This window comes from Eschrichtius robustus, chromosome 19 (genome assembly GCF_028021215.1).
Source record: "Eschrichtius robustus isolate mEscRob2 chromosome 19, mEscRob2.pri, whole genome shotgun sequence".
In the NCBI taxonomy this organism is placed as follows: domain Eukaryota; kingdom Metazoa; phylum Chordata; class Mammalia; order Artiodactyla; family Eschrichtiidae; genus Eschrichtius; species Eschrichtius robustus.
In genome coordinates this window covers 13,490,406-13,505,001 of record NC_090842.1, presented here as the reverse complement: position 1 = coordinate 13,505,001, position 14,596 = coordinate 13,490,406, and the positions used below count along the sequence as shown (strand labels likewise).

The 14,596-nt window shown below is 39.7% G+C and overlaps 1 protein-coding gene across 2 annotated transcripts in view; it reads right to left on the bottom strand.

The window, feature by feature from the left end:
• Positions 1–14,122, bottom strand: part of GLG1 (golgi glycoprotein 1) — a 152,666-nt gene extending 138,544 nt beyond the window's left edge. For both annotated transcript variants that reach the window (XM_068529176.1, XM_068529175.1), the window contains exon 1: positions 13,656–14,122. In XM_068529176.1, coding sequence (XP_068385277.1) covers positions 13,656–14,105 — 450 coding nt within the window. In that variant the 5' untranslated portion in view covers positions 14,106–14,122. The remainder of the gene's footprint in view (positions 1–13,655) is intronic.
• Between the last annotated feature and the right edge of the window lie 474 nt (positions 14,123–14,596).

Below are 14,596 nucleotides of genomic sequence, written 5' to 3'. Positions count from 1 at the left end.
TTCTCTTGTGCTAAGCCACTGGTAGTTTTGGGTTTGGTATGGCAGTTAGTTTTGCCCTAAATAATACATTAAGGAAATCTTTTATCTTCTAAGTTGGTGAAAGGCTTGGCTCAACCCAGTTACAAACAAGCTGACCTTGGCACAAAATGAAATTATACCTGTGGAACTCTCAAACTAAGATAGTTTAGTCAACATGAGCAACGGGAAAAAAAAGGTCTTTATCTTAATTTTAAAGAAAAGGTTAAACGGGTAGCACATACATACAGCTCAAATATTTTTTTAAAAAATCAAAAATATAGGGAATTCCCTGGTGGTCAGTGGTTAGGACTCGGCACTTCCACTGCCGTAGGCCTGGGTTCAATCCCTGGTTGGGGAACTACGATCCCACAAGCCGCATGGTGCAGCCAAAAAAAAAAAAAAATCAAAAATATAAAGAATAGAGTGGGAAGTTTCCCACCCATTTTTTTTTTTTTAAAGACACCAATTGTACTTGAACATTTGTTACTTTTTTTTTTTAGTTTATTTATTTATTTATTTTTGGCTGTGTTGGGTCTTCGCTTCTGTGCGAGGGCTTCCTCTAGTTGCGGCGAGCGGGAGCCACTCTTCATTGCGGTGCACGGGCCTCTCCCTATCGCGGCCTCTCTTGTTGCGGAGCACAGGCTCCAGACGCGCAGGCTCAGTAATCGTGGCTCACGGGCCCAGTTGCTCCGCGGCATGTGGGATTCTTTCCAGACCAGGGCTCGAACCCGTGTCCCCTGCATTGGCAGGCAGATTCTCAACCACTGCGCCACAAGGGAAGCCCCATTTTTATCCTCCATTAGCCCTAATTTCTTCTGTACCCTTCTGGAGCATTCTAATGCAAATACAAGCAAATATTAATAAATGTTATTATTCTTATTTTTCCCCTTTGATTGTAAAAAAGGTAGTATACTATACAAAGCGGTAACTTTACTTTCTTAATTTAGTCACAGATCTTGGAGCTCTTTCCATACCTGACATAAAGAGCTTCTTTTCCACAGTAATACAGTAGTTCATTGTATTGATGCACAAATTTATTTAATCACTTCTTTATTGAAGGGTGTTAGGTTGCTTCCAATTGTTTGCTATTACCAAAAAAAAAAAAAAAAAACTTCAATTAAATACCTCCTACACACTGATCATACTGTTATGTGTAAATTTTCATAAGTAGGATTGTTAGCTCAAAAGATAGATATATACATTTGCAATTTTAATAAGTAATTCTCAATCTCCTTTTCTAACAAATTCTTCTATTCATTTCCATTTGATAGGTCAGAAGTTAAACTTCAAGGGATGGTGATTTCTACTGCTCACAAAGGATTAATTACCAGAGAAATTGCCCCCATAGTAATTAACAACTAGACAAAATATGTGAAATAATAATTTTCAGTCACTGGACAACAGGCAGCATAAGCCCATGATCCCTGAGAGAAGTGAAACAATGTGAGCCTGACGATCACCCCATCTTACTGCCAGGAGGTGGTTTCTAGGCTGCAGCACAGAGAGGAGGAACCCAAACAGCCTCTAGTGTACTTGCTGAGTAGAGGAGAGAAATCAAAGTTCAGGGGATCCAAGACGGCCAGAATTTGCAAGACAGAGAGAGTAATGGAAAGGAGAGCTGTACAAAGATCCCAGGAGATCTTCAGAGGGATCGCCCTGAGTCAAGTCCTATCCTATGTGTGTGCAGTGGGAAACAAAACACTGAAAAGCAAATAAGCCAAATAATTCTTGAAGCTCACAAGGCAGGGAGTAGTTCATTCCCACCAACCAGAAAGGAGAGACCTCACGTCCCAGAAGAGTCACATCTCAGCAGTAGAATTAAATTAGACATAGACTAAAGGCTGCTCTGGACTTGCCCTAACAAAGTTTAAAAGCAAGCCTCAAAAGGATCAAACTGATCTCCATATAACCTGTGTGCCAGACAAAATCTAACACTCTTTAAGGGAATTCAACCAAATTCAGCAAAGATGTAAAATGCACAATGACCAACACCCAATAAAAAGAATCACCACACATGCAAAGAAGTAGGAATGTGACCACCAGAAGAAAAATTAATCAGTGGAAAAAGACCAAGAAATGACAGATGATGGAATTAGCAGATGAGGACCTTTTAAAAACAGCTATTACAAGTGCATTCAAGGTTGTAAAGGAAAATATGAACATAACGAAGAGAGAAATGGAATATATATGTAAGATCCAAATCAAACTTGTACAGATGAAAAATAGAGTATCTAAAATAAAAGATATACTGGACAGATGGCACTAACAGCACACTGGAAACCACAGAAGAAAAGATCTATGAACCTAAAAATACAGCAATAGTAATAATCCAAAATGAAACAGAGGGGAAAAAAAAAACCCAACCCCACTGCTGGTGGGGAGAGGAGGGTGAAGAAAAGAGCCTCATGATTGTGAGACAATAGCAAGCAATTTAACCTGTGCAAGATTAGCGCCCAGGAGAAAACAGAAAAATTATTTTAAGAAATAGGGGCACACAGTATGTGTTCAGATATTTGTTGGCAGATTTAAATAAAAATGAGCTATAAAGAAACATTTAAAAATATGAAAATATATCATTTATGTAAATGTGAAAATTATCAGAGAAGCAATGTGGTAACACGGAAAAACAGAGGCTTTAAATTTAAAAAGGTTTGAGTTGGCGTCTAAGCTCTGTTTCTTAATACTTACAAGACTTGGCCAAATCACAATCCATCTGATTCTTGTGGTTTTTCTGTCTGTAAAATACGGCTGATATCTGTCCTATCTACCACATACCACTATCAAGAACTGCAAATGAGATTAAAAGGGTTCCATAAACTAAATGTTAGCTAGCAACTTAACTCAGAGTAACTAAATATTTAGGGAGAAGGTTGTTAGGTCAATACTCAATTTTTAAAAAGCAAGTATATTTGGTGAGTTCTTCTCCGACATTTATACCTGGTTCCACATTTCCCCTATTGTAAGAGAGGTAAGAAAAGTTTTTCAGAATACATTATTTTTTAAGAAACAAAACTCTCATGTCACCTTTTTTTACGCCAAATAATCATCTTGCTTATTAATTAACCCCTACAATGAGTGCTCAGTAAATATTTCACAATGAATGAGTAAAAGTATGAAACAATCTACACTGGTTCTCTTATTTTGGTCCTAGGGGCAGATAAACCAAATGAGAAGCTGGGAAAAAAATTTCAGGAAGACTCCCACAGTGAAAGCCCTACACTAAAATGACTAAATTTCTCCTGTCTCTAGAGTTTAAGATGATACAAAAGGAAACAATGATATTGCTACGGAAGCATATACTGCTTACTCAAAATCTGAGCAAGATGAACAGATTGAACCATATGAAACTGCTTTTTATAAATCAAATATGATCAAATATTAGTAATTCTTATGGTTCAGTCTGCTAGTAAAAACAAGCCAGAAAACAATGCTTAAAGGAGAACTGGTAGGGGGTAGGGGCAGTGGGCTGTGCAAAGGGAAAGGTAAAGAGCAACAGTCTGGGGCAGAAACTTCTCAAATCACTGAATAAAAATCTTTGCCAACAAAACATTTACATAAAAACTCAACAGCTGTAACTGGCACTCTCTGGAAGCCAATACCATTAAACGACTTGGGGGAAAGGTAGCGAACAGTAGGATGTCATGTAGGGAGCTAGTGGGAAGCAGAGCTGGAGAATGGAGAAGCAGCCTGAGACCATGGGCTAAAGAATGTGAATCTGTTTCCAAAAGAGGAAGGGAACCATACCAATCTCTTCTGACTTCCGCTTTCACTGCTCTAATTTCTCCTGTTTCAGATGATACTTTCAAGTTGAAAATCAATATACAATCGTATAAATTCTTGAAACTTCTTATAATGATTTAAAAAAAGAAAACCAACAACTCTACACACTAAAAGCTTTTATCTATACACATGTCAGTCAGGTTCTAATCTAGCAAATCAGAGTCTGAATAAAAGACTGTAGTTTTGTTTTGTTTTTCTTTGCCACACCAGGTGGCATGTGGGATCTTAGTTCCACGACCAGGGATTGAACCCGTGCCCCCTGCATTGGGAATACGGAGTCTTAACCACTGGACCCCAGGGAAGTCCCGAGATTGTGGAATTTTATCTATTTCAGAACTATTCAAAACTAACTCTACTACCTAATTACCTCAGAAAGAAGGCTTACATACTGAGAATATTTTGTGCTGACCTTAATGTATGATTAATTTATGTATTTATACTTTAATATAGACTGTTTCATAGGCCAGAAAATGTTCCCACCTTAGCAACACAGAAGTCCTTACATATTACTTTCCCTCTGAAAAGTTGCCAACTTCAGGAAAATTTAAGTGATTTTTATATTTATCTGGTTTTACAAAGGGCAAAAAGATAGCAATCAATGCCTTCTGTTTCTCAGCTGATAAAACAGCTGCTTAGTCATTCCATTCTACAGAGGGAGGATGTTTTAAGCAACAGTCTTCAGAAATAGAAGAACTAATTTTTTTCCTCTTATATCAAAAGAACAGAGATTTCCTTTGTTTGATAGGCAGTATATTCCAAATTTAGGCATCATTTAGGCCAAGAGAATGAAAGAACATTTGGTAGAACTGAATTCCTTTACCCAGAGAATTCACTCCTTTGCACTCCACAACCTCCAAGTGTACACATTTTAAATACCTGGTAAAGACTCTATGAAAAGTTTTTGACCTTACTACTCTTCAAGTAAGTTCAACTACAGTTTTCTTGAAGAAGCCTTGGAAGGATTATAATAAAAGGTGTGGCACATTACAATTTACTTCAGATTTCTCTTAAGACAGTGAACATAAAGCCATATCTTGAAGGACGCCATCTGCAACAACAAAGGGCAGAAAGACCACTGATGGGCAAGTGCAATTTGATGGATGCTCTATATATTTAAATTTTTTTCATCCTCTTCATAACCCCATGGGAGTGGTTTCATACCTCAATTTTACACATAAGAAAAGTGAAGGCTGAAGAGATAAATCTGTCCAAGGTCACAGTAAGTGGTAAGTGAGCTAGGATTTGAATCCAGGACTGCAGTTCCAGAGCCCACTCTTTTACCACTCACCACACTGCTCCTCCTATGATGAGCTCCACATGACTATAGGACCTTATCTCTGCTGATTATTTCATGTGCAACAAGTATGCACAGTAGATGGCATTGATTAACAAACGGCAGACTCTGTGCATGATTAAAACTCTCCATTACATTCCCTTCTCCCTCCTTAAAGTTTTTGTTCACTTTATGTTGTTTATCACGTTATGGAGCTGATTTGGCCAGCATAGGAACTTTGGGAATTCTGTTAAGTGACTTGCAGTCTGTCTTTCTACGTTAACTTAAATTACAAGTGAAACCTTCCTAGACATCAGAGCATTTTCTTTAAACATGATTTTTTCTTTCATTTTTTTTTTGTAACTCTGCATTTGAATTGATTTATAACATACGCACATTCTCCTGGTTAATGTCTCTCACATATCATTTCAATTCACTGTTTATCTTCCTTATGATTTTAAGTATACATCACATTTGTTTTTTTTTTTTTTAAAGGAACACAAAAATGTTTTAAGAGTTTGTTCTATTTTACAAGGATACACATCTAGGAATTCAACCAAGTACCCATTTTCACTATGACTCCCCCTGTATAGAGTTATAATGTTATTCAAGGCTTCAATAGGAGAATTTATAGGTACTGTAAACACCATGCAGTCGATCTAACATAATATTCTAATTTCAGTAAAATTATTAAAACTGAATGAAAATAAATGCCTGGTTCTCTTAATTCATTGTTTTTAGATTCCAGTCCACACTTCTTGTTCCTCCACACTCTATTTTAATGCAGATACAAGGGTTAGTACTGGCACAGTTCTGCGGGCCATCACTTGACATTCTTTCTTAAGTTTTAAATATATCTAACTCAATCAAATAAAGATGAGTCACTTACTGACTTCCAGTTTTATGAGTATAGCTCCTCTTAACCTGAAGGAGCTATTGTACCCCTTTACAACTCATAAAGTCGGCATGAGGAAAATGACATCCATCTATTAACCAGGCATTTTAAGGTGGCTAAATTAAGAATTTCATGATATGAACATCGATTTAAGACTGAAAAGCAGTGAAGAGTTTTTTTCTGATTCTCCCAACCATTTCCTCTACCATATGCGCATAGCATTTAATTTATCCTTCTCTTATGGTACTTACTACTTTATAACTTGTATTATAGTTTTAATAAAGATACTTTTTTCTCCTTCCAGATCAGTGCTGTCCAACAGAAATATAATGGAAGCCACATATATTATTTTATGTCTTCTAGTAGTCACATTAAAAAATAAAAAGTAAAACTAGCTTTAATAATGTTTTTAACCCAATATATCCAAAATATTATCATTTAAACATGTAATCCATATAAAAACTGAGACGGGAATTCCCTGGCAGTCCAGTGGTTGGGACTCTGTGCTTTCACTGTCGAGGTCCCGGTTTCGACTGCTGGTGGCGGAACTAGGATCCTGCAAGCTGTGCAGCGCACCCCTACCCCCCCAAAAAAATTGAGATAGTTTACCTTCCTGTGTGTTCTAAGTCTTCAAAATCAAGTGTGCATTTTACACTTACAGCACATCTCAACTCAGACTACTCATATTTCAACTGCTCAGTAGCAACATATATAGCTGGTGACTACCACACTGGACTACCACAGGCATAGGGGGAGGGGGAATGAGCCATTTTACAGTTGGACAGACTTGCTTTCAAATATCAATTCCACTACTTACTGGCCCTGAGGGAGTTCCCTCATTTAAAAAATAGTAATAATTGAAATAATACTAATGATATATCTCTCATAGGATTAAATGAGATATAACACCTAGAGAACATCTGGTCCCTTAGGGCAGGGCACACAAAAAGCCCTTGATAAATGCTAGCTAATATCATATCTTTGTAACCTTTAACACTAAGCACAGTGTCTTGTACACAGTATGTATTCAATAAATGTTTGCTGAAGGAAGAAAAATTAATTTGCATGACATCCTACAAGTCATTTTAACTGCTTCTTTTTAAAATACTACATACATTTCTCATATAAGCAGGAGAAGTTTTTTGGAAGGATTGTTGCTGATGAAATTTGTTTTGAACACATTAGGAGAAATGTATCATCTCATCTCTTAGACTGATCGAGTATTTTATTTTCTTCCAAAGAGCAATGAAATTATTCAGCAACTATATACTGTAAAGCAGTCTTATCAAGAGGCTTCTTAAAAAGTTCCTTCCATAAGTGACTGTGCTATTTTACAGGTAACTCATTTATCTGCGGGAATATTTTTATCTCAGGGATAAAAACACATCCCATTTCTGGGCTTTACTTGGAGAATAAGCCAGTGGTGCATGCAAGACCCTTTATAATCTGGACTCTGAAAAAATTCTCAAACTCTCTACTTCAGTACAGTCAGTACAGCCCCCTTAATTTCTCAAAGCGTCTTCCCTTTTTACTTGTGCTTATGATTCCCTTGCAATGTTTTGTATTCCTACAGATGACAGAATCACAAAGTACCAGAGCTGGAAGGATCTTAAGCGATAATCCAGTCTTGGAATTTTCCAAAGCATGTACCATAGGTGGTAAGCAAGATGATTTCTGGTGGTATGTGTTAGTACTGCCTACTTTAATGGTAACATATTTTGTTTAACATAAAAAAGAAAAATATAACTAGCACATCAAACTCAAGAACTCATGTATATCTTCACTTACAACAGGGCTAAACTGTTCCTACTTAAGGGTAAAAAAAAGTGGTAAGATTTTTAAGCCAAGAGTAGCAGAGCAGAGTTCCATCCAAGTCTAAATCCTAATTTTGTGCTCTTTTCATTGCCCTAAAGAATTTACTGTCTGTGTGACACCAAGTGATGAACACTCTCTTATATAACTCTTTCTTTTTTTTTTTTTTTTTAAATGAGTAAGCCTTCTTTTTGGCTCCTTCTTTTTTTCTTTTTTTAATTAATTAATTCATTTATTTATTTATTTTTGGCTGTGTTGGGTCTTCGTTTCTGTGCAAGGGCTTTCTCTAGTTGCGGCAAGCGGGGGCCACTCTTCATCGTGGTGCGCGGGTCTCTCACTATCGCGGCCTCTCTTGTTGCGGAGCACAGGCTCCAGACGCGCAGGCTCAGTAGTTGTGGCTCACGGGTCTAGTTGCTCCGCGGCATGTGGGATCTTCCCAGACCAGGGCTCGAACCCGTGTCCCCTGCATTAGCAGGCAGATTCTCAACCACTGCGCCACCAGGGAAGCCCCTATAACTGTTTCTTGATCACAATCCCATTTATCAAACCAACTGTAAGCAATGGTGGTGTCTTAAAGTACTAGTGTTCTTCCACAATGATAAGTGCATAATAGGAGATCAATAATGCCTTGATTATGTGGTTAGACTGCTTCCAACCACTGAGAGTCAGCATAGGAGGAAATTCCATATTGGCTCAAACAAAACAATCATAATATATCCTAAAGCCAAACGATGTTTGGATTAACAGCTGTTTGCATTATTCACTTCACTATTCCACCCGTGAATGAATAAGGAACCAGGAGATGGCACACATATAAATCCTAGAAACTATAAAATACATACATACAGAGAATATACACAGGAAACAACTCATAAAGATTAAATAATAGGAATCTTAGAAATTGTAAATTGTACTATTTCCCAAACCTCTCATTTAACACATGAGGAAACTGAGACTTGAGTGGTAAACTGACTTGCTCACAGTCGTACAATTAGTTATTGGCAGTGCCAGCTCTAGCCCTACTTTACTCTTTGTGGTGTTCCATTGATTCAATACAAATAGTAGGGGAATATATCTAAATTCTTCCATTATACTAGTACAAATTCTGCTTAAGGTGAGATGGGATCTGAAATCTTTTCATGAAGCAGAAACTCTACTTGTAATGGACTCAGACTAGTAATTAAATTAGCTCTGTATAATAATGCCAGTCTGTCCACCTGAGAAATCTACAATACTCCAACGCAAAGGTGCTGCTCCTACCCAGTTGTTCTTGGTAGTGAAGAAAAGAGGATTCTAATTCCAGGTGACTCTTCTCCTTTTGTGTGCACTTATGAACCCCTGGCGTTCCCAACAGCCACAGACTAATTTCCCTAGCTGCAACCATCCATGGCAGATTAGAAAGAATACAATCTTTGAAGTCAAAGAGAACTTGCTGAATACCACCCCTACAACTTAGGATATAACACTGGACAAATTACTTCATCTCTCTGAGCCTGTTTCTCAACTAAGATAATAACACTATTCACCTCACAGGATAAATGAGATAATATAGATATTATGGTATACTATCTTAGGATACGTACAGTTAAGAGAAAGGCTAAGAATAGAATAAGAAAATGTTCACCTATGAGTTTGAAAGCAAGTTTACAGTTTGCAATGTTGAAATATTAATTCCTGTTCAATATGTAAAATAGTCCATCTTAAATAAATATTTACAAAGCATTCACTCTGTGCATAGTTTAGAGATAGTGGTCACAAATTTATAACCTGAAACTGATATATCAAGACAAGGTACCAAGAAATTCAGAAGAAATACTCATAACGCTTTCAAATACTAAAAAATAACAATTAGGTTCTGGTTTTTGTTTTTTTTTTTTTAAGTCCTTATCAGAGACTCACATTGAAGTATTTATAACAGAAATGACAGTGTCTGGAACTTGCTTTAAAATATCCATTCTCCCAACCCCTGCGATTAAAAAAAAAAAAAAAGTGAGGATAGCTGAAGCTGGGTGATGCGTATGTGGGGAGTCATCATACTGTTCTCTCTATTTGTGTTTATGTTTGAAATTTTCCATATTAGAAAGTTTTTTGTTTCTTTTTTTTAAATCAAACAAAAAAAAAACAACCTAAGAAAAACTATGCACATCACTAATAAACTTCTAAAGAACCAACATCTCCATCTGCAACTTCTAAACACAAGATACTATTGGTCGGGACTTCCCTGGTGGCACAGTGGTTAAGAATCTGCCTGCCAATGCAGGGGACACAGGTTTGAGCCCTGGTCCAGGAAGATCCCACATGCCGTGGAGCAACTAAGCCCGTGTGCCACAACTACTGAGCACACGTGCCACAACTGCTGCAGACCGTGTGCCTAAAGCCCGTGCTCTGCAACAACAGAAGCCACCGCAATGAGATGCCCATGCACCGCAACGAAGAGTAGCCCCCGCTCGCCGCAACTACAGAAAGCCCGCACGCAGCAATGAACACCCAACACAGCCAAAAATAAATAAATAAATTTATAAAAAAAAAAAAAAGAAAAAGATACTGTTGGTCATTTCAGCCAAAAATATATAAAGTATTTTAAAATTACTCTCAACATAAAGCATGTCTTATCTCTTTATCAAATACTAGACAGTAATCCCTTTGGTATTACTTCTCCTCCACCTGGTAGAACAGCCCAGGATGTATTTTTCCTTTTTACCCTTATACTTTCTAGTTACATATTCTTATAACTAGAACTACTACTAACTACATACACATACACACACACATAACCAGGACTACTATCCATCGTTACTGCTAATATACCCACTATGTAACAGGGGGCCCGCTGGGTATACTTAACCTTTTAAAAAGTATGACTCAGCTGAGAGGGTTAAAAAAAGAATCCCTCACAACATATAGCCTTAAAATAGTGGCCAAAAGGAGAAAAAGCTGTGAACTAATCTTAGTCTATGTGCAGTTTTAATACAGTTCACACATAAAATTTTAATTTGGTGGCATATGATGCATAATTTGGTGGCATATGATGCATTAGACAAACAAAGTATCTGCTGAAATTCTTTAAAGGTAAGTATAAGTACTTTCAAATAGATTCTCTAAGTGAATTAGTACATAACTTTGAACACTAAAGAGAACCTTAAAATATCTGAACTTAAGACTTAACCTAGGGGACTTCCCTGGTGACACAGTGGTTGGGAATCCGCCTGCCAGTGCAGGGGACACGGGTTCGAGCCCTGGTCCGGGAGGATCCCACATGCTGCGGAGCAACTAGGCCCGTGCGCCACAACTACTGAGCCTGCGAGCCACAACTACTGAAGCCTGCACGCCTGGAGCCCATGCTCTGCAACAAGAGAGGCCACCGCAGTGAGAGGCCCACGCACTGCGACGAGGAGTGGCCCCGGCTCGCTGCAACTAGACAAAGCCCGCACAGCAACGAGGACCCAACACGGCCAAAAAAAAGTAAATAAATAAATTAAAAAAAAAAAAAAAAGACTTAACCTACCCACATTGTTTCAAAATAAAAATGTGGTTTACTATACTACCATTTAAATACTCACAAGCTTTGCCTTTTCATAATTCTAATAGCAAGAACACAGAGAACAATCTTCCCCAAATATGTATCCAAAGGGATAAAGAAGCACAAATGTCTACTTTCCTATCAAACTGTCCTACTTACCAAAAAGCATATACAAAACATATTCCACACTTTCACTTCAAATGTGCCTAGCTAGTTTACTTTTTTAATCGTTATGCTCTTTCAAACACATAATAGAGATTTAACTAGTTCTCTAAGTGGAATAAAATTTCTTTTTGCTGTCTTTAAAGGAAAAAAAGAAGTAGTTTAAAAATAGCTCCACCTCCTAAAGAATATACACAGCTGTTCATGATACTATTCTTTCAATTTTTATGTATATAAAATTGGAGGAAAATTAATTAAATTGGAAATTTGGAAACCCCTGCCCCCCCCCCCCAAACCCCCTCTTCCAATTTATATGACACCTTTTCTTTCTCTAGAGCATAAAACGGGCTCCATTAGCTGACTCACCTTCAATCAGTCAACACTACTTACCGAGTCTCAGCACTGAATTAGGTACTCTGAAAAGTTACAAAGGAAATACAGGACCTAGTAAATACCTTCAAAGAGTTTAAATCCCTATAAAGGAAGAAAAATGTAGTTACCAAAAGAATACCCTTGCTGAGAATCTTACAGTCAAAGGTGGAGCAGGGACTACATTTTCAGGCCAGGTTCTTTACACTAACTAATGCAAGAAAGATAGTACCTACTAAATTAAACAGACTCCAAAAGTGGTCAAAGCTAAGTTATTTATAGATTATATATGCTGCTACACACTTATACATGCATGACAAAGGAAGACTGCTCCTGTGAGTGACTGTTTCCAAATGTCCCTAATGCACATAAAGAGACATGTACTCCTTGAATGGGCCACTTTTTGCCACTTTCCGTAATAACATCCTGTTTCTACCACAAACTGCTTAACCAAATGTTTGGTCTTCAATATTAGGATCCTAGTTTGAGAGAACAGCATCTATTATATATCCTCAAAGGCCAAATAGAAAATTTCAGGAAGCTTGACAGAGTTAAGAATCATAGCTGTTATTGACTAGAGGAGTAGTTGAAGAATAAAGAATAACAAAGGATTATCTTTCTAGTTTTCAAATTGTAGATAAGTCATCTAAGGCCCCACATTTCTGGTGGCTCTAGAAATTTCCCTTCTCTCTGTCTCCTGCATGTATATCTTTTCCTCCTGTGAATTACTCTGCGTGGAATACCAGAGCAAATATCACAGGGGGATGAGGGGGAAAAAAACTGCCAAGACTAGCATTTCTGTACAAACCAGTGGTTTCCCTATGACCATGAACACCTTAGACAATTCTGTTAACAATTTCCCAAATAAAACTGTATCCAGTGGTGGCTTCATTCTATCTGTCAACCTTTGGGCCTAATTCTATATACCTAAACCTTAAAAAAAAAAGTATCCCTACCAGATTTGCTCCCAAACTTTGGTAACTGTCAAAAATGCACTTACGTCTGCAGCATTAAATCCAGAGAAGAAATTTTCTGTTACTTAACTGAATCACATCAAACAACATCAAACCTAGACTGCATTAAAAGGTACTGTTAAAATCATAGTCAGACGTCAGAAAGGCAGAGACCCCACAATCCATCTTCAAATACTGCCCCAACTTTTCAAGCTTTGGGGCTCTAAATCACTTGGAGTAATAGCTTACACTTGAGATTCATTACAAATTGACCAAAAGAAATGAAGAAGAAGAAGGAAAAAAATAAGCATATATTAGTTTCAGCAGCTGGTAAATAACAGGAATTTCTGAATTACAAAGAATAGGGTAAAGACAGTAAATTCGGTTGCTGTCTACAATACACATCAGAATAGAACCAGTTACCTAAACAAACATTATCTACTGCCAATAAACAGCAGGGCATTCTTTAACAGCTTAAGTACGCCAACCATTTTTCATGTTTAAAAGGGTTGCTACAAATTATCCAAGTCGAAACGGATGGCAAAATCCTGAACAGGTTTTCACCGAGGAGCCACCGCGCTTAGAGCATCACACAAAAGACCGGAGCAAACATAAACACGCTCTGGGCCTTCGCCGACTGCAGCCGGGAGCTGGGGTCTGCGTCCCAGACCCCCGCACCCAGAGGTAATGAAAGGTGGGGCTGGGGTCCCCTTCTTGGAATGCGCCGGGGAGCGAGGGGCAGAGAGGGAAGGAGCGAGCGCAGCTCAGAGGAAGCGAGAGAAGCAGCAGACCGTCGTCAGCGGCTGCCAAGGCCGGCGACACCCTCGGGCCCGCACCAGGCCTGGACCTCCCGGCCCCGTCCTGCCTCCTCACCTCCCTCACGTCCTGCAGGCACTCCAACACCGCCAGGTTGTTGCTCCAGGTATGCTTGGGACACACACGGGTCACGTCCTCCCTGCAGGACTCTTCCTCCGCCAGCTTCCAACCCCCGCCAGCCCCGCCAGGCCCTGATCCGCCCCGCCGGGCCGGAGACCCACCCGCCGGGAAAGGCGGCTGCGGCTGCTGAGGCGGTTGTTGCTGCTGCTGCTGCTGCTGCTGCTGCTGCTGCTGCTGGAACTGAGATGACTGAGGCAGCTGGAGCTGACCCCCTAGAGCGCCGCCTCCAGGCTGCCCTCCGAGGGGCAGAAGGTTGGCCCCCGGGCCCTGGCCTTGGCTGTGGCCTCCCTGGCCCTGGAGTTTCTCGGCCCCAGCCGCCGCGAGCAGCAGTAGCTGCAGCGCCGCCGACAAGCGGAACATGCTCCGTACACGTCCACACGCCGCCATCTTGAGTCCGCGGCGAGCTCGACGCACCCGCCGGCGCCGCGTATTTAAATGAGGGGGCGGGGCGTCGGGCGGGGCCCGGCGGGGTCCATCCGAGCCCTTCCCCTGCCGGCGCAGACCCGCCAGCTGGGAGCAAAGACCGGGAGTGGCCGAGCTCCGAATGGCCCACGCCCCGGACCTCGGCGGGCGGGAAAGCTGCGCTCCTTGCCGGGGGCGTTCCTGGTGCTCCTTAAGATATCTGGGTAGGGCAGCTTTGCCTAATTCCCTTGGTTGTCGTCACAGAAAAATAAAAAAAAAGATTGGGATTGCCACAACCAAGATGGCCGGTAGAGTATGTCATCCGTTCAATGACTTGAAAAAAAAACTTTATGTGTAGAGGTGAACTTTACACGATCAGGTGTATTCCGGCATCTAAAAACCTTTTCTTGCATTTCTCCTTGCTTCCTTCCACCTGCCCCAAAAGCCTCTCTTACCCAGAAAAGAAGGCAGCATTG